Source organism: Phyllostomus discolor, chromosome 7, assembly GCF_004126475.2.
Source record: "Phyllostomus discolor isolate MPI-MPIP mPhyDis1 chromosome 7, mPhyDis1.pri.v3, whole genome shotgun sequence".
Taxonomy (NCBI): domain Eukaryota; kingdom Metazoa; phylum Chordata; class Mammalia; order Chiroptera; family Phyllostomidae; genus Phyllostomus; species Phyllostomus discolor.
Window position 1 is genome coordinate 60,815,900 of NC_040909.2, and position 25,038 is coordinate 60,840,937.

A 25,038-nucleotide genomic window follows, 5' to 3' on the forward strand; every position below is an offset into this window, starting at 1 on the left:
ATTTCTGCCCTCTTTGGAATTCTATTCAACCAGATAAGTTCACAGACTTTTAGAATAAAGAATCAGAAAATGTGCCTACAAAGAATACCCAAAAAAGACCTGGGAATGGGGAGATAGATTTATTCAAAAGTTAAATAAATCTAGGAAATGGCAAAAAGGGAAGAGTTTAAATGAGTTACCAATTTGGGCTAGTTACTAATCATTTTTTCTATTGTATTGAATGGTAATAAAGGAGCAAGTTTTAGATTCTGGGAAGTATAGAATTCAAGAGAATCAGAAACGAGAGAAAAAAAGCTGTGAAAAATAACTAGGGCCTATGAGTTAGATTCTTTTAATATCCTTTAAGAGACTTAAGTAAAAATGGAATTCTTTTAATTTTTTGTTTGCTGAGAAAACATCCCTTTGAATGTGGCATCCCTCTGGGGCTGAACCATGGGCATCTCAACATCAACAGGATTCCACCCACTTTCATACTGAGTGCAACCACCCATGTTTACATGTCATCAGGACGAAGTCAGAAAACAAATGAACAAATGACAACTCAAACAACATTCCTATGCCCCGTCCCTTTTTCAACATAATATTAAAAAATGTTCAGTAGCAACCCGATCAGTACAACTAGAATAAACATGTGCTAACATTTTATGAGCTTTTCTTTAAAAACCAAGTAGAGTTTTAACATAAAATTTTTATTTTCCATAATTAGGTTTTATTGGTCAAATAATTGTACTTCTTCTGATTTTTATGCTTAATTATATGAAATTACTTTCCTCAGGTTAGGAAAAAAAAGGGGAAGGGAAAGGGGAAGGGGAGGGGAGGGGGGGGGGAGGGGAGGGGAGGGTCTGAAAGCAAATCTGAACTCAGCAGAAACTGAAGGTGAAGTACCTTTCACTTTTTTTCAGACCCTTGAATTCCCCAGACAATTGAACTGGGACTAATTTAATTATTTTTGGATCAACTAAAACAAAAATGGTTTATATAGGATCTTAAAGCAATTTAAAATGTGTTGGCTAAGTTGGTCAAATCATTCACACTCACACAGAGGGTACAAAGCATCTGTATTTAATATGTCCTAAATATGCCATTATAACTTTCTCCTTTCTAAATGCCTACAAATATTGAGAGCACATTAGCTTATCAAGATCAGAATGATGTGTGTAATGGGCATATCCCAGCTACTGCTCCAATACAAAGCAAGAGCTTTTGGTATCACTTGTAATTAGATATCAATTCCTATTGTATTGAATGGCAAACTACTGGATGAGGTCTGTTCTGTTCTGAATATAATAATACTATTGGTTTAATGAGCTACAAATCATTTTTATTTTAATTCCATTAAAATTAAGATCTCAGTTCCCAGTGCAATAAATCTGTTCAACATAACACAGAAGCATATAAATCTCAGTACTATATGATATAGACAATAACAAAAGTTGTGTTGCCTCTATAGAACCATTCTTATCTCAACTGAATAAGCCATTTTCACAAATTTAGGTAGGTATGACAAAATCAACTGTTTTATTTTTTATTTTAATTTTTTTTCATTGTATTTATTTATTTTTAGAGAGGGAAGGGAGGGAGAAAGAGAGAGAGAGAAAGAAACATCAATGTGCGGTTGCTGGGGACCATGGCCTGCAACCCAGGCATGTGCCCTGACTGGGAATCGAACTTGTGATGCTTTGGTTCACAGCTCGCACTCAATCCACTGAGCTACACAAGCCAGGGCTTTCAACTGTTTTATTAATAAACTTGTATAATGGATTAAACATTTTATCATTTGGTTATCAAAGAAACTGAAATTTGAGAATAATGATTAAAGTACATGTTCTCTTCTATTTCCTCTGAGAAAGTAATTTTATCTGAACCCAAATTTCAGAATAGTTCCTACCATACTGACACTGCCTGGAGCACAAAAGGTTCCAGTTTTTATTAAGGTAAGTTTAACTGAGATGCTTTAGAATAGTAGTTCTCAACTTGGATGATACTGCCTATCAGAAGATACTCTGCAATGTTTGGAGACACTTTGGTTGTCACAAGTAGAGGGTGCTAGTGGCACTTAAAGGCCAAGGGATACTGCTGAATACCTTACAACGCACAGGACAACCCCCACAGCAAAGAATTCTCCCACTTAAAATGTCAGTAGTGCCAGGGCTGAGAAACCCTGTTTAAAACAGTGACCACTGACCAAAATAAACTTTGAGAAGAAACGCTGAATTGTATCCTAAGACTTTTGAGTACAAAAATACCTTACGTTTATTTGCTATTAGAAAATAACATGTCAGAAATCGGTACTTCCTGAATTCTGCAAAAATCCACAAATCATTCTTTTGATATAACTGATTTCTTACCAAAGCAAGCAATATTCCCATCCAGTCCTATGTATTTTAAGTCATATCTGGCAGCTTCATTTTCAATGGGCTCATTTTCTGATCCGTCATCCATAGCGAATATGTCCTTCTGTCGGAATTCTGCGTTGTCATCAAAGTTTATCTTGGCATCAAAACAGACAACTAAATTTTTTAAAAAAGGAAGACATATGATTATCTCTTATGATCTATAATTAAGTTCTATAGGCTTGCAGGCACAAGAGAAAAATAAAAGATATTGCCACCCTATCTCATAATATAAACAGGAAAAGCTGTTGTGGCTTTCTTGACCTTAAACTTCAGAGCTACAAAGACAAATGAAATGGTAGCTGTTCTCAAGGGACTTACATTCCAACAAGGAACAGAGGAACTTATATCTGTTGGTCTCTATTCCAGAAAATAATGTAAGTTGCTATTAGCCATTAAAAGCTAAGACTGGCCCTGGCTGGCATAGCTCAGTGGATTGAGCACAGGCTGCGAACCAAAGTGTCACAGGTTCGATTCCCAGTCAGGGCACATGCCTGGGTTGCAGGCCATGACCCCCAGCAACTGCACATTGATGTTTCTCTCTCTCTCTCTTTCTTCCTCCCTTCCCTCTCTATAAATAAATAAAATCTTTTAAAAAAAAAGCTAAGACTGCCAGCTACATAAAGCTTTGATTACCTATTCCTACTATATTTCTTATTTTTAGTAATTAACCATGATCATCACCTTTCCCTTTGATGCAAAAGATGCTAGACATGAACACTTAATTCTGTTTTTGTCTTTCTTCTGATGATGAAGAGTGAAGGTTTTATTTAATCTGTATCCTTACCAGTATTTCTGAAAGATGTTGTAGAAAGGCAAATGGTAGCTTTGGTAAAAAAAATTAATAATAATAACTGACTTCCTCCCTAGACCTCAGTTTTCTTACTTGGAAAATGGAAATAATCCCTAGATTGCTGATATACTTACTTTAGGGTCTACTAAAATAAGTACCATCACCTTGATGTGTGCAGGACATGACTCTTTTGATTCAAGTTATAAAACACTAAGAGACTAAGAATGGTCAGATACATGTAAGGTTGCCAGGCATCATCAGTAACGCCATCCCCTCTCCCTGGTGCTGGGAGTCTCAACACTTTCAGTGGCCTATGGCCCTGGAAACAGTGAAATTCACTCAGTGATAAGGATGGACTGCAGAGTGCTTTCCCTGATTTACAGGAGATCTGATCTTCCATATATACAATCAGGGAGACAGTGTAGTGAGGTGGGTGGTGCAATGGTTTCTGGGATCTGATCCTTTTTAGTATATCTACTTAGGGTAGAAGTTAGTTATCTTTAATGCCATTTCATCATAACTCCCTTTACTTTACTTGGGATATTCATAGGCAGGGATCTTTGACCAAGAATTCACAGATGTCACTCTTCTCCTGCAGCATCATAGACAGACACCTAACTCTTAAAAAGGAAACAACGGCCCTGGCACATTTCAATCAAAAGCAATGAGTGTAGTCTGTGGATCCCATTTATTTCCCATGGAAAGAAAATATTGTTACATTTTGACATCCTGGGGTTAAGGACCTTAAGGAGTGGTTTTCCCCCAGCGTCTCTCTACCATAATCAAGTACTCTGATACTAATCTGTGTAGATCTAGCATATAAACATCTAAGAATACTCAGCATAAATAAGAGTCCAAACCACAAATTATTTGAAGTAGCACTGACTGGCAAGAGAGAATCTTGTATGGAAGTTAATGTCTGCCTGAGTCCTTAGTCTTGCCACAAAATGTCCAACCACTTTACCCACATACTGTGAATACATGGAGCAAATGAGTAATTACTTTCCAGGGCACTGAAATCTTAATAATGGATTCCTACAATTACCATAGGAATTGGCCAATGTTCTCTGCTTGCTACAATGGCATTTTCTCAGCAGTTAATGACCTGTGTAATAATCAATAGAAAAGCAACTTCATTCTTGGCTGTCCACTGGGTCTATAAATACATTTTAATTAATTTATTAGTAACTGTAGCTCCTCCATTACTCATTGGCAAGACTACTTGTAACTGACACCTTAAAAATGAATGGGCAAAAGCTACCAAATTAGCTTCCTAAGAGAAGAGTTTCAAATAAAAGAATTCTTGGTCAAGATCAATAAACTAGTAAATCAAAAGAGGTCCAGGATGATCTTTGCTCTGACAAAGACTATACTTACAAGCAACTTGAGAGAGAGCAATATTAATGAATATGTATGCAAAATTCAAAAGGCAGGCCCAGTTAAATGTCTGCAAACCCAGATTTTCAAGATGCTCTCTTCCTGTGATATGATGTATATGCCAAATACAGAAATGAGCTGACTACTTGGGGACCACCCTGCAAGAACTTTAGAGTTTAACCAGAACTTCAAGGTGGTGACTATGGGATGAAAAGGATACCTATAGGGAGGAGTAAAGATGTATCTACAGGTATCATACTTATGGGATAAAAGGTGTTATCTACAATGGCTCCCTGCTCATTGTTCCTTCTGTAGGGAAAACTAAGTGACATACCTAGGTCAATGTACGTGTCCAAGTACTTTGGAAAGTTAAATACCTACATAAACAGGCAGCAGACTTAGGAGTTAAAGAAAAAGTAATCTAAAACTGAGTTGCCAACTTCAAAGCCCAAATCTCTTGGGGGATTGGAGTGAAGGGAATAAGGACTGGATGGAAATAAGAAGGTACATCAGACATATATTTATTATATTTGCTTAACATTTTAGAAGTAGTCCCAAACATAAAAAGTGCTTTCTTGTTTTACTACTTCAGTTTATGATGATAACATAAACTGAACATAACATATGATGATAACTCCTGAAGCTTTTTCTTTGAACTTGACCATTTAATATACTCTAACATCAAAAACACCTGTCTGTATGAGTTACAACTCTGGCACCTCCTAGTCAGGTAGCCAATCACCTCCCTTAAGCCCGGCAGCCTTATGTATAAAATGGGGAGCAGAGTATTTTGTACTGCATGGTGTTGCTGGAAAGAGAAGGTCCACAAAGCATTCAGCCTCACAGATAACTGGCACCCATGGGCCATTATCATTACTACCACCATTCTCTACACGCACAGTGTTTTCATGCACTCAGAGCTTCCCGCTGCTGCAGCCCAGACTATATAGGACTCCTCTCTCTTAAAATGACCTGCACTTTGTCCATTCCCTTATAATCCTGAACTTCTATTTAGAATAAATCTAAACTAATGCCTTGGGGAGTTTACATCTGTGCAGGTTACAATGGTTTTTCAATAAAATGCCACCCTCAGAATCCAAGTATGTGTCTAAGAAAGTTCATGCACTTTCTTATTCCCCTCACTCCACAACCCCCCCAAAAGATTTAGGCTTTGAGAGTAGCAACTCAGTTTTGGATTACCTTCTTAACCCCTAAGAATTTTCTCACAGAAAGAATTTTAATGGCTGGCATTTCAGGTGTTGTAATTGACAAAGAAGGAAATTTTCTCCTAAAGGATGAAGGAGATGGCTCTATTGACCCTCATATCACACTCACCACTGCATAAGGCCAGGATGGCTACAGATTGGTATATAACAGCCCAAGAGAGAGTCAAAGTCAGGGGTGGCCAAGCACGATGACTCAGGTCAGTTCACTGTCTGTTCCTGTGAACTGGGTTTTACTAGAATGAAACCACATCAGTTCATTTATGTACCTCTGCGGCTCCTGTCCCAAGAGTCCCACAGCATAGATGAGTAACTGCAACAGAGATTAGCCAGCCCATTACAGAAAAAGGCTGCCCATTCCTGCTAGGTCACAGTTCTTGTCACATAGTACCCTGCTTTAACTGAGAAAGTTGCCTTAGGTACCATATTTATTATGGTGAGTGAGAAACTTAGGAAAGTGCATCCTACTAACTTGAAAACAAACAAACAAAAAAGCATAACAAGCAAAATAAACAAGAAATTGCAATTAGCACAAAAGTAGATTAATCCCTGAATACTGACTGACTCTTATATGCTTATCTGCCCCTGTAAGACCCCTCCGAGTACGTGCTGAGAACTAGTGTCGTAAAAATGGACTGATGCCTCTTTCAACAGCATGGCAAGAAAACAAACTTGCTTGCTCAAACCTTAGCTTTTTCATTTAATAAAACAACAAACTATGGTAAAATATATTTTTAGAGATGCTGAGCTTGGTTCAGACATGAAGATTTTCAATGTAACAATAATAAAACTTCAATTCTTTAGAAAATTCAACTTGAACAAAGGCCATTCTGTGTACAAAGTGGGTGAAAAACACACCTATTAATATTTATAAAACAATTTTCACCATCAAAAGCACATTGTTACATGTTTGATAGGTTATACAAATGAATTTTCTTTCTGAGCAAATATCAAAGAAAGCTGCGGCACTTATATTCACAGGGTGTTTTTGTTGTTTTGTTCTGTGGTGTGAGATTCTGTGAGCTGCTAATTCAACAACCTCCATGAAGAACATGGCTGGCAGTTAGCAGCCTCTGACCCCAGAGTTTTACCAGAAGAATGTGCCATGGAATTAAACAAAAGAAAACTACATTTCAGAGGGGGACTCACACAAAAGAAACATAAAACAGCAGGAAATAAGACTGCCATAATTAGTTTGAAAAATAATCTGTCTTTAAGCAATGTACTGTATTTGATTTGTGACAAATAACTATAATGTGCTATTGAAATGCACCTTGCCAAAGTGGCCTTAAAATGCTGATACTTTCAAATTGGTCTCACTTTTCATTAAATATTGATGTTCCAAGAGTTTTAAACTTTTTAGAACTTTTTTTAGTTGCTATGAAAAGAGAAAATAGACATGAGGAGTGATGGGGGTTTGGGGATAGGTAGAGAACTGAAAATGTTCTTGAAAATAGAAGTCCTATGTATAAAGACAGAAACAGAGAAACACCCACTGACAACATGGGCACTTGCTAACACAAGCAACAGCATTGCTGTTTAGGGAAATTAATCTAAAGCAAGAAAGGGATGTGATGTTCCAGTGAACTTCAACCCAGCCTTAAGGTACTTCTCATGGAATTTTGGCCAGAGAGTCACTGTTTTAAATGGGATTTCATTCCTTTAGCTTGGTGAATGAATGTGTGTTCCAACTGACAGAGATGCCTTAGAGGAGGTATTCTTAATCTGGGGACTACTGACATGTTGCATGAGATCATTCTCTGATGGGAGGTGCTATGCTATGCACTACTGGATGTTTGGCAACATCCCTGCCCTCTGCCCTCTAGGAACAGGTAACGATGTGCACCTCAAGTTGTGACAAACAAAAATGGATGTTCACTAGATTTACTGTGGTTGTGTTATATACCTGAAACTAACATAATGTTATAAGTCAATTATATCTCAATGAAAAAAATGTTTTTAGACATTGTAAAACATCTTCTAGAAACCAAATGCCCACCTTTTCCATTGAGAAACATTATTTTAAAGACAGGAGCCTATGTGCAACAAGATCTGGCTCAAAGTGGGAAGAATGAAATAAGACATAAAATCCCAGTGGCTTACAAAATAAGAAAATGAGTGAATAAGTCAATAAATAATAATAAAAAAATTTGTTCCTAACTTGGTCAGAATTTAATGAATTAATTCTAGCACTGCAAATGGACAAGCAAGAAAAACAGTTAAGTTCTCTTTGACTAATGAACAGTTTATTTTCATTTCAATAAGTTAGGTCATCCTAGTAGACATGTTTTGACTCAGTGTCCCCTTTTCCATCAAGAAACTGCCTTTCTCCTATACCACGTGAGTTCAACTGCGGCTGGTCTAGGCATGAATATGTGACCCAAGCAGGACCGATCAGAATAGCCTGGGAGGTTGCTATGGTTGCTGGAGAAGCTTCATGAGGACTGGAGCACTCTCTGCTGCCCTGCAGCAGCCTGGCTGACAAAGCACAGATTTAGAGGTAAGCAGGGCTGAAAGGACCAGAGAATCCCTGATTCCCTTCATGAATTAAGCCAGTCCACTCCTTAAGACTACTCCTGTTATATGAGTAAAATAAGTATACCTCCCTCACTGTAGACACTTTTTCACAAAAACTAGGCTGATGGAGGTTTCTATCACTAATAACCATTATAGACCTAACTGACAGTCACTAAATTACTTACAGTCAGTAGTGCCAAATCATATTCTTTGAATCAGATTATAAATCATGTTGGAAAAAATCATTCCTAGACAGTTCTTTCTCAATGTCAACAATGTCCTATGGGTGACCTAGCAGCACAGACATATCAAGGCTATTGTTCCCATTCAACCCAGTATCATCTGGAAATATATGACCAAGCACTTGGATTTTTAAAAAATGTTCATGATCAAGCATTGGAAGACTGAAAAAATTCTCTTGCAATGATGCCCATAATGAATAAGATTAAAGTAAAAATGTTTGGTGTGATGCCTAGCTCCTTAAACTTCTAAATTAAAAGAGTAATTATTAAACCAAAGTTTTAATGTGAAGGCTTATATATCTTCCTATGACTGATATAAATTAAAACATTAAATATTAAGATTATCAATATTGCTAAGATATAAATGATTACTTTCACAGCTCCTAAATAAAGGACTGCTTTAGGGGATTGTGAAAATGATGAAGATCAATTTGTACATTTGGTCATTAATCACCATTTCCTAATTGGGTTTAATTTGACTACTGATCATTAGAGTCATAAACCAACACACTCATTTAATTGTAATTAAATTCAATAGCTGAACTTTTTATGGTACAATGAACAAATTAAGAGCTAGATAATTTTGCTCTTAAAAATATCACATAAGACTTATGTTTTAATGAACTGTATGCATGGACTGTATTTTATGATGAATCCTTCAAAAAAGCTCAAGAATTTTTCTTTGTCTTAATAATTAAAAAGAAATCTACAGATTTCACAAGGTTTTACAAATACCCTGTAGGAAAAGGTTTTCACACCCGTTCCATTCCCTGCTGCCAGACCATAATTCTGTGACTGACAACTTCCCAAAGGACTGAATGAAAATAGTATTACAGCCTAATTTTTATCCCACTCCATGGCTGAATTTCCATCTTTTTAATATGAAGTAACCAGGTTTATTGTTCATATTAGTTTGAAAAGCAATATATGACCTTTAAGAATGTATATTGAACTTCTTTCTCTTTCATTTCTTGGATTTAATTATCAGCCACTCAGTGTAGCATGAATTTCGACTGATAGTCCCAAACTAGAACTACTTATAGATCAATCAGATGAAAGCAAATTGAATCAGATTCAATTCTGATTCAAAAAAGAAAAGAAAAAAAGGCAGGTCACTGTAAGTTAGCCTGGCATATTAAAATCAACATAATACACACTGTAGTGAGAGAGACATGGGTTCAAATCCCAGGTAATTGCTCATGCGGGAGCTAATTTTTCAGTCCTCTATAAAATGAAAACAACACTCCTAACTGCATAATTGGTTTAAGTAATAAAAAGAATATAAGTAAAAGTTTATCATAGTGGTTGACATAGAGTTCAAAAAAGTTCAAAAGTTCAAATGACTTCCTGTCTATGATATACTAAAGATATTTCACAGCCAAGTTTTAAATGCTTAAAAATATTTATGAATAAGGTAGTTTGTTTATAAATGATCTATTACAAATTTTTATCTGGTCGTAACTTGTGTAAACCATGAAATATAATATTTCAATTACTTCCTTAACATGAGCCCTTTGCCTATCCTAATTTGTAATGTTTAAAACAACAACAACAAAACAAATAGACAAAAAGATAAAGTCTATATATACCATTCCTGGACAACTGCTGTACCTCAGAAAAGGAATTACATTTTATGAATGTCAGGAACTACATTTTATTTTTGTGTTTGACAGTGGATGCTTACACAAACACCAGTTACCTCATTTTGACAACCACCCTTTTGGAGAAGAGAAAAAAGAAAAAAAAGAGGAACAACTATGAGGTTTAACTTAGGTCTGTGGCCAGGAATGAAGATCCTGAATCTGAACCCAGACTCTAAAACACTGAATACTCTTCCCAAACATCACTCACACATGGGTATGTGACAGCAATTTGGGGACAGGTGGGCAAAAACAAGGTGCTAGAGCAAAGGGCTTCTGAGGGGGCCACTTCCCAGTGACCTCATGATCCCCACTGACCTAGGGGCACAGTGCACTCTTTCTCACATTCGGCCATCCCTTTCATCAGGGGATCTGGGAATGGGGTAAGTGGAGAGGGGCATTCACTATTGTTTCCCTTGTTCTTTTGTTCAGACAGAGCTGTACCTGCAACAGACAGCTCTGAATTAAAGCATGAAAACATACACACGCAAACACAAAAGTCCCATTCACCTTGGTCTACAACTTGGTTGTATTTGCATATAACAGATCACTTCATTTACCAATCCAAAGGCAAATCCCTATTTACTAACTGCCCGCATCATTCTAGGCAGCATGGAAGACATTGAGGGTAAAATATACTAAAAAAGACAAGGTTCACAGAACTTAGTTTCTTGTATCACTACCTTATCTACCTTATAACTCCAATGGTATGCACAAACACAAGCTTTGGATATTGAATTAATAATTAATATTATTTAATTAATATGTTAATAACAATGTTGAATTATTAAATAATTTCTGTATGCAGAACAAAGTGCTAGTGGTGGGTGCTGAGCTATAACACAGTTACTTATACTCTCCAAGTACCTGATGGATAAGAAAAACCTTCCTCACAAAAATGCTGCCTTCTGAAGTACAAGGTCACAATCAAGTAAGCTGAAACAGTTGGACGGTGGGGCACCAGGGGCTTCACCAAGATGGTATACATCCAGAAGGTGACACAAAGTAAATTTATATAGAAGAGGACAAACTAAAAGCTTCAAGTGGGTCATAAAAGCAGATACGTTTGTTACACCCAAGTGCAGTGGCTCCTGTTTTCACCCAAATCTTTACCATAGTGATTTGCCTCAGAAAAAATAATGGGGTGCTGGAGGATGGATGTCTGTAAATAAATAAGAATTAGCCTCCTCTGAAGCTTGGCATTTGTTTATAAACAAATTCAAGTGGTGAAATGTTCAACTACATCATGGGAGCATTTAAAACTATAGCAGAAATTAAATTACTGAAAGAAATTAATGCAGAGCTGCGACTACAGTATTTTGAACAATTTATAGTTTGCATAAATAATTATAATCATTTGTTTTCTCTCATTTATTTTTTTACCTTGTCCTTCTGGAGTTTCACCAAAGGGGTTCACTTCCACCTGAGTAGCATCAATTTTCAGGAAGAGATTATACAGCTTCTTAATTTGATCTGCAGCCTAAATGTGATCAAGTGAAATGAAATTACACCAAAGCAGTAAAAGAACATTTATTCTGCTGGGTTAATGAAATATTACAAATAACATGCTATGTCTTTATTTTCTATTAGGTTTTCTGAAGTAAAAAACAGAAAATAACAGAAAAACAGAAAAGCATAATAATTGTTTTAATTTCCATTGCTATTCATTAGAAGGAATTGCTAAACTTTCCTCCAGACACCACAACAGGTCATTATCAAGAAAATACTTTTAGCATGGCCTAAAGTGCTATTAGTCTTTCTGTAAATTGTCATGTCAATATTAGCCAAGCTATGCTACAATGTGAGCTACAATTGTTAACACAAACAAATTTTATTTAAGTAAAAGGTAAATATGATTTTGAGAGTTTATAATGACTAGATTTTCCTAATTACGTTGTAATAAAAGTTATTATATCCATCAATCCAAACCTATAATCTGTGCAACAACAATTATTGTGTCTAATGGAAACTGTTGCAAGAAAAGATGAGGAAAGTCCTACATAGTGCAGTTAATGAACAGCAGTTCACATGGAAAAGTTTGTCTCAAAGGCATAAACCACAGAGAGCAAGAATATCCAAAGTTTCCCTGATGTTAAGTCCTACCTCATTTTTCTCACTCTGCTTGAAGTTCATTCACTCATTTACTTTCAACCAAGATTTATAAACTGCCTGTCCCAGCATGCTGGCATTGTGTAAACTGGGGCTTGGGTAAGATGTCATGAATGAGGCATGACACAGCCCTGGAAGGCTCATAGCTACAGTGTACACAGCCTGAGGCATCACACAGCAAGGCTGTGCAGTCACAGCTGAGTGTTGGTCATCAGTCTTATTCCTGATTCCATCTTATTTCCTAGTCATGGCTTTTGCTTTGCTGCATTTTTGCTTATCACCCCAGCCCTACACAATTTGTCCTCAGAAATATTATTTGGCTTTCTCCTATCTCTATTCTGTATATTGGAGCTGAATCTTGGAGGCTGAGTTTCTAAGGCTCTTGGGCTTAGCTCTGCACATGGGAAGCAGCAGTGGGAGCCAGTAGAGGGGGGGAGGCAAAGCTGGGAAATTTCTTCCCCCATCTTTCTCCCTGGGGCAGCATCTCTTGCGCTGATTTTAGCTCCTAACAGACAGGCCCACCAGGGCTCTAGCTTCTGTATCCCAGTGTGCAGTTAACACCACCACCTTCCCTTGTTCCCCAAGCATGCAGGTAACAACCAATAACTAACTGCCTGTTGTTGTTTAGCTCCACATGGCCTCGCTGTCCACTCTGAAGCATCTTACAACATCTTTGAGCTCTTACAACATCTATGTGACTGTGTAACTGAATCCTCAGAATAAAATCCCACTGGGGCAAATGCTGAGAGTAGTTTCTTTGTTCCAGTATTGACTGAAGAACTGGAGATGGAACTCATTATTTATTTTATGTATATTTGCAAACTTCCTTAAATCCTAATTTGAAACCCAGTGGGCATAAATAAACAAATATACATAAAGAATAAAACTGAATATTTTTAAGTGGGGGGGAGGATAACACATGCATGACACAAAATTCCCAAGGCACATCAAAGTCTCCCTCTGAGCCTTCCTGGACTCTCTGGCCATGCAGCTCCCACTCAACTCCTATGGCAGCCACCTTACCACTTGGTGGTACATTGAGAGATACTCTATGCATATGCAAGCATGTATATTTTTCACTCATCTTTTATAAAAGAACAAATTTGGTTCTATACCTTCTTTCTTTTCTTAATAGATTTTAAAAAGCCTTCATCAGCCACACAAATAGAGGGATCTTATTCTTTTAAGTGGCTGCGTAATATCTTATTGTATAGATGTATCACAACTCATTTAACCTGGTTCTTTAATAATGGCTGTGTGGTTTCTAATAGCCTGACATTCCTTCAAATGCCACCTGACCTATTTCTGCAAGGATACCATACATGTGATTAAACACCTGCAGGATAACTTCCCAGCAATGGAACAAAGAGGGGTGTGGGAATTTTAATAATAAAAGGTTATCAGATATTGTATTTGGTAAAATCTGCCAGTAAATCCCCTCCCACAAACCCGGTCTGTGGAGACTACCATTTTAATCATAACCAACAGCCATCTGGATCTTGGCCAGCGTGCCAGGTGAAAAATGCATATTCCATTTGTAGTTTTAATTGAAATTACTCATATTAGGAAATGAATTTGAGAATTATTCTATGAGCTTAAGAGACATTTGTATTTCCTCTTCTGTGAATTCTGTCCATTTATCTGTTGAGATGTTAAGTCTTTATCTCATTAATTAATGGGGTATTGTTACACGAAGGAATTAGCTCATTATTTTATATAAATTGCAAATACTTTTCTTTTACAATAGCCCATGATGTTGTTACTTCTGCCACATGGAAATTTAATAATAATAAAGTCATGTTTTCATGTTTTATTTTATTTTTTAATATATTTTACTGATTATGGTATTACAGTTGTCCTATTTTTTTTCTCCCCTTTATTACCCTCTGCTTTGTACCCACCTCCCACCATCATTCCCCAACCTTAGTTCATGTCCATAGGTGATACATATAAGTTCTTTGGCTTCTCCATTTCCCATACCATTCTTGAATCTTCCACTGTCTATTTTGTACCTAATATTTATGCTTCTTATTTCCTGTGTCTTTTCCCCCTTTCTCCCCCACCTCTGCCACTGATAACCCTCCATGTGATACTATTTCTGTGAATCTGTTCCTGTTCTAGTTGTTTGCACAGTTCATTTTAGTTTTTTTAGGTTCAATTGTTGACAGCTGTGAGTTTGTTGTCATTCTACTTTTCGTATTTTTGATCTCCCTCTTTTTCTTAGATAAGTCCCTTTAACATTTCATATAATAAGGGCTTGGTGATGATGAACTCCTTTAACTCGACCTCGTCTGGGAAGCACTTTATCTGCTCTTCCATTCTAAATGAAAGCTTTTCTGGATAGAGTCATCTTGAATGTAGGTCCTTGCCTTCATGACTTGGAATACTTCTTTCCAGCACCTTGACTGAAAGGTTTCTTTTGAGAAATCAGCTGACAGTCTTATCAGAACTCCTTTGTAGGTAACTTTGTCCTTTTCTAAGATTCTCTCCTTATCTTTAATCTTGGGTAATATAATTATGATGTGCCTTGGTGTGTGCTTTTTGGGTCCAATTTTTGGGGGACTCTCTGAGCTTCCTGGACTCCCTGGAAGTCTCTTTCCTTTGGCAGATTGGGGAAGTTCTCCTTCATTATGTTTTCAAATAACTTTTCAACTTTTTGCTCTTCCTCTTCTTTTTCTGGCACCTCTATGACTTGGCAGTTAGAACATTAAAAGTTTTCCTGGAGGTTCCTAAACCTCTCATTTTGCTAAATTCTTGCTTCTTCATTCTGTTCCCACTGAATATTTATTTCTTCCTTCTGGTCCAAACTGTTGATTTGAGTCCTGGTTTCCATCCCTTCACTGCTGGTTCCCTGCACATTTTCCTTTATTTCACTTTCACAGCTTTCACTTTTTCCTCTATTTTTTGACCATACTCAACCACTTCTGTGAGCACCTTGATTATCAGTATTTTGAACTCTGCATATAATAGGTTAGCTATGTCTTCCTCTGGAGCTTTGATCTGTTCTTTCATTTGGGCCATATTTTTTTTTAATCTGGGTATGACTGTTACATAGTAAGGGATAGAGCCTTAGGTATTCACCAGGGTGGGGCAACCCAGGTCTCTGCATTGTGGCACAGCACTATATGTGGTGGGGGGGGTCCGAGAGGGAACAATGCCACTTGCTCAACTCTCTGCCACCTTTCAATCACTTCCCCCGCTACCCATAAGCAAATTGGGCCCTTCTGGTGTTGATTTCCAGGGTGGGTAGATTTGTGTATGTTCTAGGACCCTGTGGGTCTCTCCAAGGATCTTTACTGTGGGGCTGGGAGTTTCTCCTTCCGCCTCACCCCCACAGGTTTTTTTCAGTCAGAGGTTTTAAGGCTTTATTTCCCCATGCTGGAACCCTGTGTTGTGTGGTGTATCTCGTTCCCCAGTTTTCCCTCCTGGTTTATCCACTTGCAAATGTGGGACTGCCTGGTCCTCTAGCCATTGCCTTGCCAGGAGTCCTCCCTTCCCTGGGCTGCCTGTCTCTGCCCCTCCTACCAGTCTGGATGAATATTTCTTCCTTAACTCCTTGGTTGTCAGACTACCATGCCATTTCATTTACTGTCAATACTGGTTATTTTTTTAATTTTAAATTTGTTGTTGTCCTTTTGGTTGTGCAAGGAGGTAAAGTGTATTTATCTATGTCTCCGTCTTGGCCAGAAGTCTGTCACTCTTTTTTTTTTTTTTTATAGCTTCTGACTTTGTGTCAGACTTTAAAAAGGCTGGTACCACTTTGAGTGTTAAAACAATCCTTCTATTATTTTTTCAAATACTCTCTAAAATTTCCTTTATTTGATGTTTACTTTCTAAAATCACAAATATTTTATTTGAGCTACAGTGTAAACTGATAAGTGACACACTGTTGACTGTTTTTTGCACTTGTAAGGGTTTTCTAAGTCAAAAATATGCTTGCAATGTGAGCAATGTGAGTTTCAATCAAAACTGAAACTCTGTACCCATTAAATAACTCCCCATTTCCCCCTTCCCCAGTGCCTAACAAGCACCAATCTATCTTCTGTCATGAATTTGACTCTTCAGATACCTCATGTAAATGGGATCATACCTCTTTATCATTTTATGACTGGCTAATTTCACTTAGTGCAATGTCCTCAAGGCTCAGCCATACTCAGCACATGTAATTACCCCCCTCTTTTTTAAGACTGAACCTTCCATTTTATGTATATACCACATTTTGTTTATCCATTAATTTGTCAATAGATACCTGGTTTGCTTCAAAATTTCTTAAGCCTATCTCAACCTAACTTACACTGAAGCCTGAATTTTCTGCACATTAATGCCATTGTAATTATATATTAACACAGCATTTGTGGGGGAGGGGGTTTTTGCTGTTGTAATTGTTTATTCTTGTACAAAGACAAACTACAAACATGTTTTGAGCAGGGCTGAAGCATGATGAAATCTTACTGTAAAATCTGCAAGGGAGAGCCGGCCTGGCTTGGAGAAAGAACATGCCTTATTCCACAAACAACACACTAAGAGACTATGAGGGCTGGACAGGAGATGTGTCAGTATGACCATGTGTAAAATAGGAAATGGCAAAGCCAGTGGCAAGTTGAGGTTAGCCTTCCTGTTTTTTAAGTGTGTTTGAATTTAAAAAATAAACTGAACATTAATCGAAGAAAACATTCTGCTAGGTAACTTACAATCAGCCAGTTTGCTACTGCCACCTGAGTTTATAGCCACACTATGCAAAAATGTGTTTTCTTTCCTTTTGACACCAGTTAATGTTATTTTAAGGCTATTGTTTTTTAACTTAAAGTTAAGGTTGTAACAAACAGTTGAATAGCTAAAATGCCTAAAATCAAATATCTCTGAGGTCATATGCTTGAAACCATGATAACTTATATTAAGTGTCTTTGAAAATGTTTTAACAAGTTAAAAGGACTTCTGGCCAAGATGGAGTCATAGGTGGGCACACTGTGCCTCCTTGCACAACCAAAATTAAGGAGAACAAAAATTTAGAAACAAAAAAAACAACCAGAACAGACAGAAAATTGAACTGTACAGAAGTCCGACAACCACTCATCCAAACTGGTAAGAGGGGCAGAGTTGGAGGCCCAAGGAGAGGGGTCGAGGCAGGAAAAAGCAGTGGCTGGCAGACCGGGGCGCACAGGGTGCAGGTGGCTATTGGCCCCAGGCATGGGGAGACAACGAGCAGACTCAGTGAGGTGCACAAGGCAGCTGGCTGTCCAAAGTCACACATTCACATGCAGAGAAACCAGGTGAAAACGGGCAGCGAGATAGACCTTGCAACCCATGGACCCAGCACTGGGAAATAAAGCCTAAAAGCAATGATTGGAAACACTTGTGGGGGTTGAGGTGCCAAGAGAGACTCCCAGCCTCACAGGAGAGTTCACTGGAGAGACCCACAGGGTCCTAGACTGTACACAAACCCACCCACCTGAGAACCAGCACCAGAAAGGCCCAATTTGCTTGTGAGAAGCGGCAGAGAGGACTGAAGTCCTAGAGAGAGCATAGCAAGAGCCACTGTTCCCTCTCGGACCCCGCCCCCACATACAACATCAGAAAGCAGCAACTGGGTTGCCCTGCCCGAGGGGGAACACCTAAGGCTCTACCCCTCATACATAATAGGCACAACCAGACCAAAAAAAGGGAGAGAGAGAGAGAGAGAGATGGCTCAACAGAAGAACAAATGAAAGCCCCAGAGCCAATACTTTTAAGTGACTAAGAGACAGCCAACCTATCAGATACACAGTTCAAAACACTGTTGATCAGGATGTTCACAGAATTGGTTGATTTTGGTCACAAATTAGATGAAAAAACAAAGGCTACATTAAGTGAAATGAAGAAAATGCACAGGGAACCAATAGTGATGAAAAGAAAACTGGGTGTCACATCAATGGAGTGGACCAGAAGGAAGAAAAAAAAACATACAATCAGAAAATAATGAAGAAATAAGAATTCAAAAAAATGAGGAGAGGCTTAGGAACCTCCAGGACATCTTTAAACATTCCAACATCCTAATTATAGGGGTACCATAAGGGGAAGAGGAAAAGCAACAAGTGTAAAAGCTATTTGAACAAATAATAAAGGAGAACTTCCCCAATCTGTTCAAAGGAAATAGACTTCCAGGAAGTCCAGGAAGCTTGGAGAGTCCCAAAGAAGTTGGACCCAAGGAGAAACACACCAAGGCACATCATAATTACATTAGCCAAGATTAAAATTAAGGAGAGAATTCTAGAAGCAGCAAGAGATAAGGGGACAGTCCCCTACAAAGGAGTTCCCATCAGACTGTCAGCTGATTTCTCAAAAGAGACCTTGCAGGCAAGAAGGGGCTAGAAAGAAATATTCCAAGTCATGAAAGGCAAGGACCTACATCCAAGATTACTCTATCCAGCAAAGCTTTCATTTAGAATGGAAGGGCAGATAAAAGCACTTCTCAGATAAAGTCCAGTTAAACGAGTTGATCACCAAGCCTTTATTATATGAAATGTTAAAGGAACTTATCTAAGAAAAAGGAGATAAAAATATGAACAGTAAAAAGACAGCAAACTCACAGTTATTAACCACCACACCTAAAGCAAAACTGAAAGAAACTAAGCAAACAACTAGAACAGGAACAGAGCCACAGAAATGGAGATCACATGGAGGGTTAGCAACAGGGGAGTGGGAGGAGGAGAGAGGGGGAAAAGGTACAGAGAATAAGTAGCATAGACGGTAGGGAAAAACAGACAGAGGGAAGGGACGAATAATATGGGAAATATAGAAGCTAAAGAACTTACGACCCATGGTCGTGAACTAAAGGGGGGAAATGTGGGTGGGAGTGGGTGTGCAGGGTGGAGAGGAGTGAAGGGGTGGAAATGGGACAACTGTAATAGCATAATCAATAAAATATATAAAAAACAAGTTAAACAATTTTTAAATACTTTTCTTGCATTCCAGACATTAATATCAACATTCACATATGGTTCTTAAAGCTAGCCAGAGCTATGAACCATGCCTACGTATTAGTAGGTAGGTTTTAACTTAGACCATTGGATGCTTAGATCATTTATCAGCTTCAATCTGAGAGGCAAGTTGACAACTCATGGTGCCAATGTCTTCAGAAATTAATAGTATAGATGATAACTAAGACACACTTGAGAAACTTGTGAGTTTTTTGTTATATTCAGCTATCCCATGGCCTTAGTCTTTTTCAACCAATTCTTGCTGCAGTAAATTTTTGTTAGAAACACATAAGTGCTAGCTTATATGCAATGTGATATTTATTTTATTAAAACTTACATCATATTTTAGAGACAACAGGTATGAGTCACAGGAAAGATATAATTAAATTTATAAGATAATCATTTTATATCGTGTTCATCCATGAGCAAGGTACCTCCCTAAATTCCTGAACCACATTATAGATGAAAATTAAGTAACTTTCAAAGTCATATTGAATTGTTTGGAATTTCTAAGATACCATTTCTTTACCAAACGATCAGCAATTAATCATCTTAATCATCATTTAAAATGCTTTTCCTTCTCAGGTGCCTTCTCCACTGGTTTTCTGGAACATTTCACCAATCACTGTGGCTTGAAGAAGCATCTTAAAGCAGAGATCCCCAAATATACAATTTCTTGGAGCTCCTATGCCATACATTCCACTTTCCAGTCTACAAATATAACTGGTGTCTGTAGATGAATATATTCTAACATATCTACTTCTGAGATCATACCCTCTTCCCTTCACATTCTCCCTTTCTGCAGTTGCTGCCAGTAGGCTGACAACTGTCCACAGAGTTCCTGACCATGGCTGTTACTCATCACTGACCACCAGGGCACAGCAGGGCGAGCAGCACCCAACTCAGTAGTCCCTCTAACTTGGCTGAGCAAGTGAAGATGTAAAGCCTTTCATGTAGTCGGCAATGAAAGAAAATATATAAATTTATACATGTAATTAAAAATCTATAATGACAATTGACTATTAATAACCCCAAGAACTTGCACGTTCATCTTCTTTCCATAGGAAACTCACTTAAAACCTATCATGTTTGAGGCACTAGGAAAACACGATTCAGACATTTAACAGCTATAAATAACTCTTAATATTCTATAATTTTGGGGGGATGTGTCTTATGATGTGCTGCTATTATTATTGCCTTCTCTAGAACCCTGTTATTTCACCTCCTGCACTTTCAAACTGTGTGATTGGCAGATTTGGCCCACTTCAGATTTATTCTCCTGAGGAATCTCTTCAAAGTGAACATCCTCGATGTGCTATTTCACTTATTCATGCACTTAACAGCTGTTTCTTGGGCACTTAATATATCTGCAAAGCACACTCCTGGCAAGACAACACTGAGGAAGATTGCAAAAGTCCGTGCCATTGTGCCCAATAACATCCAGAAAAGGTGACTACAAATGACTGAGAGCACTACAGATGTTCAAAGGGACATGGAGTACATAACCATAGTGACTGAGTACATGTGGAGCTGAGGCACAGAGCAGCTACAGCACAGCGACTACGTGAGAAAGTGACACCCAGTGACCACCAATCTTGCACAAGGAGCCTTTTAATAAATAAATAGCATAGTTATGGCCTCATACTCAAGTGAGAAAATCAACTGTACTTCTGTACTTCTCTACTTACAGTAGAGAAGTAGTCTGGCACCTGCCTTTCAACAGGTCACTACCCTGGCATCTCTTCGCCAGTCCCAGAAATGGCAAGTAGTGCCTCTAATTGTTCACTGAATCCTGACTGTATCTTCTACTGAGGTTTAGTAATGGATGATCCTGTTCCTTTGACCTCCTGAAACTCTTGCTTTCCAAGGGAACTTTTCTTCCCATCTTCAAGTGCTCTCTTAATTTTTAAAAAAGAAATTTATTGAATTTGTTGGGGTGGCATTGGTTAATAAAATTAACCAATAGTTTTCAGGTGTACAATTCTATAATACATTATCTGTTTACGGTATTGTGTGTTCACCACCCAAAGTCAAGTCTCCTTCCATCACCATTTGTCACTGCCTTTACTCTCTTCTGTCTGCCCTACCCCCTTTCACTCTGGTTGTCACCATACTGCTGCCCATGTCTATGAGTTGGGTTTTTCAAAATTTTGTTTTGCTTAATCCCTTTACCACTGTCCTGTAGCCCTCCAACACCCTCCCATCTGAGAGCTGTCAGTCTGTTCTCTGTACTTATGAGTCTGTTTCTATTTTATTTGGGGATTTTTGTTCATTAGATTCCACATATGAGTGAAATCATATGGTGTTTGTCTTTTTCTGATTGGTTTATTTCACTTTGCATAATATTCTCCAGCTCCATCCACATTGTTGTAAAGAGTAAGATTTCATTCCTTTTTGAAGCTGAATCCTATTCCATTGTGCAAATGTATCAAAGCTTTTTTATTTACTCATCTATTGATGGGCACTTAGGCTGCTTCCAAATCTTAGCTATTGTAAACAATGCTGCAATTGACATAGGGGTGGATATATTCTTTCAAATGACTGTTTCAGGTTTCTTTGGATATATTCCCAGCCAGTGGAAGCATTGGATCATAAGGCAGTTCCATTTTTCATTTTTTGAGGAAACTCCATATTGCTTTCCACAGTGACTGCACCAGTCTGCATTCTCACCCACAGTGCATGAGGATTCCCTTTTTCCACATACTCGATAGGCAACATGTGTTTGTTGATTTATGGATGACAGCCGTTCTGATAGGTATGAGGTGATATCTCATTGTGGTTTAATTTTCATTTTTATGATGATTAGTGATGTTGACCATCTTTTCATGTCTATTGGCCATCTGTCTGAATAGAGAAGTGTCTATTCAGGTCCTTCGCTCGTTTTTTTAATTGGACTTTTTTCTTGGATGAGTTATATAAGTTCTATATGAGTTTTGAATATTAACTCCTTATCACATGTATCATTGGTGAATATGTTCTACCACTCCAAGGTTTGTCTTTTCATTTTGTTGATTTCCTTTGATGTGCAGACTTTTTAGTTTAATGTAGTCCTATTTGTATATTTTTCTTTTGCTTCCCTTGCTTGAAGAGATATATCAGAAAAAATATTGCTACAAGAAATGTCTGAGATTTTACTGCCTGTTTTCTCCTAGAATTTTTATGGCTTTGAGTCTAACAGTTAAGTCTTTAATCCATTTTCAGGGGTTTTTTTGGTGTGTATGTGTGTATGGTGTAAAGAGGTGTTCTGGTTTCATTTTTTGCACCTATCTGATCAATTTTTCCAACACCATTTATTAAAAAGACTATCATTACCCCATTATATGTTCTTGCCCCCTCTGTCAAATACTAATCGACTATAAAGGCATGGGTTTATTTCTAGGTTCTCTATCTATTCCATTGATCTATGTCTGTTTTATACCAGTACCATGCTGTTTTGGTTACTATGGACTTCTAGTATAGTTTGATATCAGGTAGCATGACTCCTACAACCTTGTTCTTCTTTCTCAAGATTGCTGTGGTTTTTCAGACTCTTTGTGGTTCCATATACATTTTTGGAACATATGCATACTTAAAGTCTTATCCTGCTTCACTCTACTGTGATTTGTCTTATTGTCGTTCTTAAACTTATAGAAATAGAATCAATCAAAAGAAAAAGAATGGACCATAAGTAAAAACACAGTATCTACTGCTTTATTAGAGAAATACTACTCAACTAAACGAAAGAAAATGTTCTGTAACAATCCTGGAGCCCTAGGGTTAAAAACACACACATAGAGGTACATACACTTACACAGATTCACTAACTTCTGATTTAGCTGTGGAACAAGGAAACTGACTGTGCAGACATGCAGTCAGGCTCCATGGCTGGACAAAGAACAGTGCTGGTCTATGATGCCCAAAACAGACTCTCCCTTAGTAATTTGGAGGTCAATTTTTCTTTCCTTGAAGCCAAGGGATATAATTACTAAATTGGCATGTTTTCAGTTGTTCTCAGTAAAAAATCACCTTCATGCCATTAACACTCATCTTAAATTGCCATTAGCCATGAAAGAATAACAATAAGTAATGTGCACTATTAAAAACAATAATAACTGACCTCTCCAAAGTACTGAATTAGCACTTTCACACATTAGTGTACTCAGTCCTCGAAGCAACCCTCTCAGTTAGGATCGCATCATCCCCATTGAGAGATGATGAAATTGACGTTCAGACGGGCTGAATCACACATGTGCTGGGTTGCAGTACAGGCTTCAAACCCAGGTCAGATGAACTCAATAGCCTGTGCTTCTAACCACTATACTGCCTTTTATAATTCATAGGCTGAAGCTGCAAGCTGTGAAGATAAACTAACACACATAACAAAGTATGTGTCTGCAGGAGACACACACACACACACCTCACACACACCAAGATATATACCCCCCACACATACACACACACACCATAAATACCCTTTTTTGGAACACGAGAGAAATATTTTCATCATCATAAACAATTGGAGGAAAAAAATTACACAACAATAAATTACCTTGTCACCGGGTAATCGCAAATATTAAAGACAATTAAGCAAGTTCTCAAATGTTTTCTGAAACAAGTTAGACACACTGGCCTTCAATTGCGCAGGTACCTGGTTTTTTAAAGGCCCAAGGAAGCCTAGATTTTCCGCCATCTGCTGAGCTTGGCTGTCCTTTACCCCATCAATAATGTCAATTTTCTCCTGGTAATAAACAAATTCAGAGTCAAGTGAAAAGACTTACAACTTCAAAAGAAAATGCTTCCTATTTATTTGCAAATGAGTGATTAAAGTATGGCACCTTTCCAGAGGTCTGAGCAGGGCTAGCACAGCTGCCTAGGGGGCAAGCTTTAATTAGCAGGCCATCTATAAAATAGCCTTTCCAAAAAGTATATAATTCTTCAGGGTGGCATGCTGACAAGATAATCGGATGCCAGTTTTCACTTTTAATTACTACGCAGATGGCACTGATGAATATTTAGTCAGTTAATTTTTGTGACATCTTTTGGAAGGCTTCCAAAGTAAGGTTTTCTGGCCTAATGTTGCTGTTTAGAGTTTGTCACATAGATTAAATATTAGCTTATGGTTTAAAACATTCTAACAATGATGATAGTTATGAATACTTTAGTTCTACAAGTGCTATTCTCTCCTAGATACTGAGCACTGTTCACATATGTACATTCTTTCATGTATTTTCTTAACAAATGGAATGGTTTGTTTTAAATAACATTACTTTTGAAAATGGCTAGGTTTTACAGGTATTACCCTCTTTTCAAAAGTTCGCTTTGCCACTTTGTTTTTACCTGTTTTCATTAATGAAAAAATCTCAAGAGGATTTTTGCTTTTACAAAAAACGCCAAAAAGCAAAAAGAGTTTACCATTTGTTTTGCAGCAACTCTTACAGAGGCAGCTCAGTCTGAGCAGAAAAAGGGGCCCCACAAAGCTCCATCCTCAGAAATGACATTCATCAGCTCAGCATCCAGCTTCCCTAACTGTAAAATGAGTCTGTGAGCTCCTGGGCTTTTTCTTAGTTTACTTTGTGTATCCATCAGCAAGATGTGTCTTAAGCTAAATACTTCTTCTCTGTACACCATTTCAGCTTACAGAAGGTTTCATAGGAAAACTCTACTTCTGAATGGAGGCTGGGGGAACCTGCATTAGTAAGCCAGCCTATAAAGTCTCAAATTAACTTCCAACGCAGTTAAGTTAAATATGTAACACTGGTAAAAATAATTCTAAAACCAATCACTATAGTTATCATTGCTTTACAAATAG

At 37.8% G+C, this 25,038-nt stretch overlaps 1 protein-coding gene across 1 annotated transcript in view; it reads right to left on the reverse strand.

Annotated features, from left to right (window-relative positions):
* Positions 1 to 25,038, reverse strand: part of SUCLG2 (succinate-CoA ligase GDP-forming subunit beta) — a 274,915-nt gene that overhangs the window by 110,933 nt on the left and 138,944 nt on the right. Inside the window, 3 exon segments of the mRNA XM_028518141.2 lie at positions 2,349 to 2,510; positions 11,569 to 11,665; positions 23,878 to 23,967. Coding sequence (XP_028373942.2) covers positions 2,349 to 2,510; positions 11,569 to 11,665; positions 23,878 to 23,967 — 349 coding nt within the window.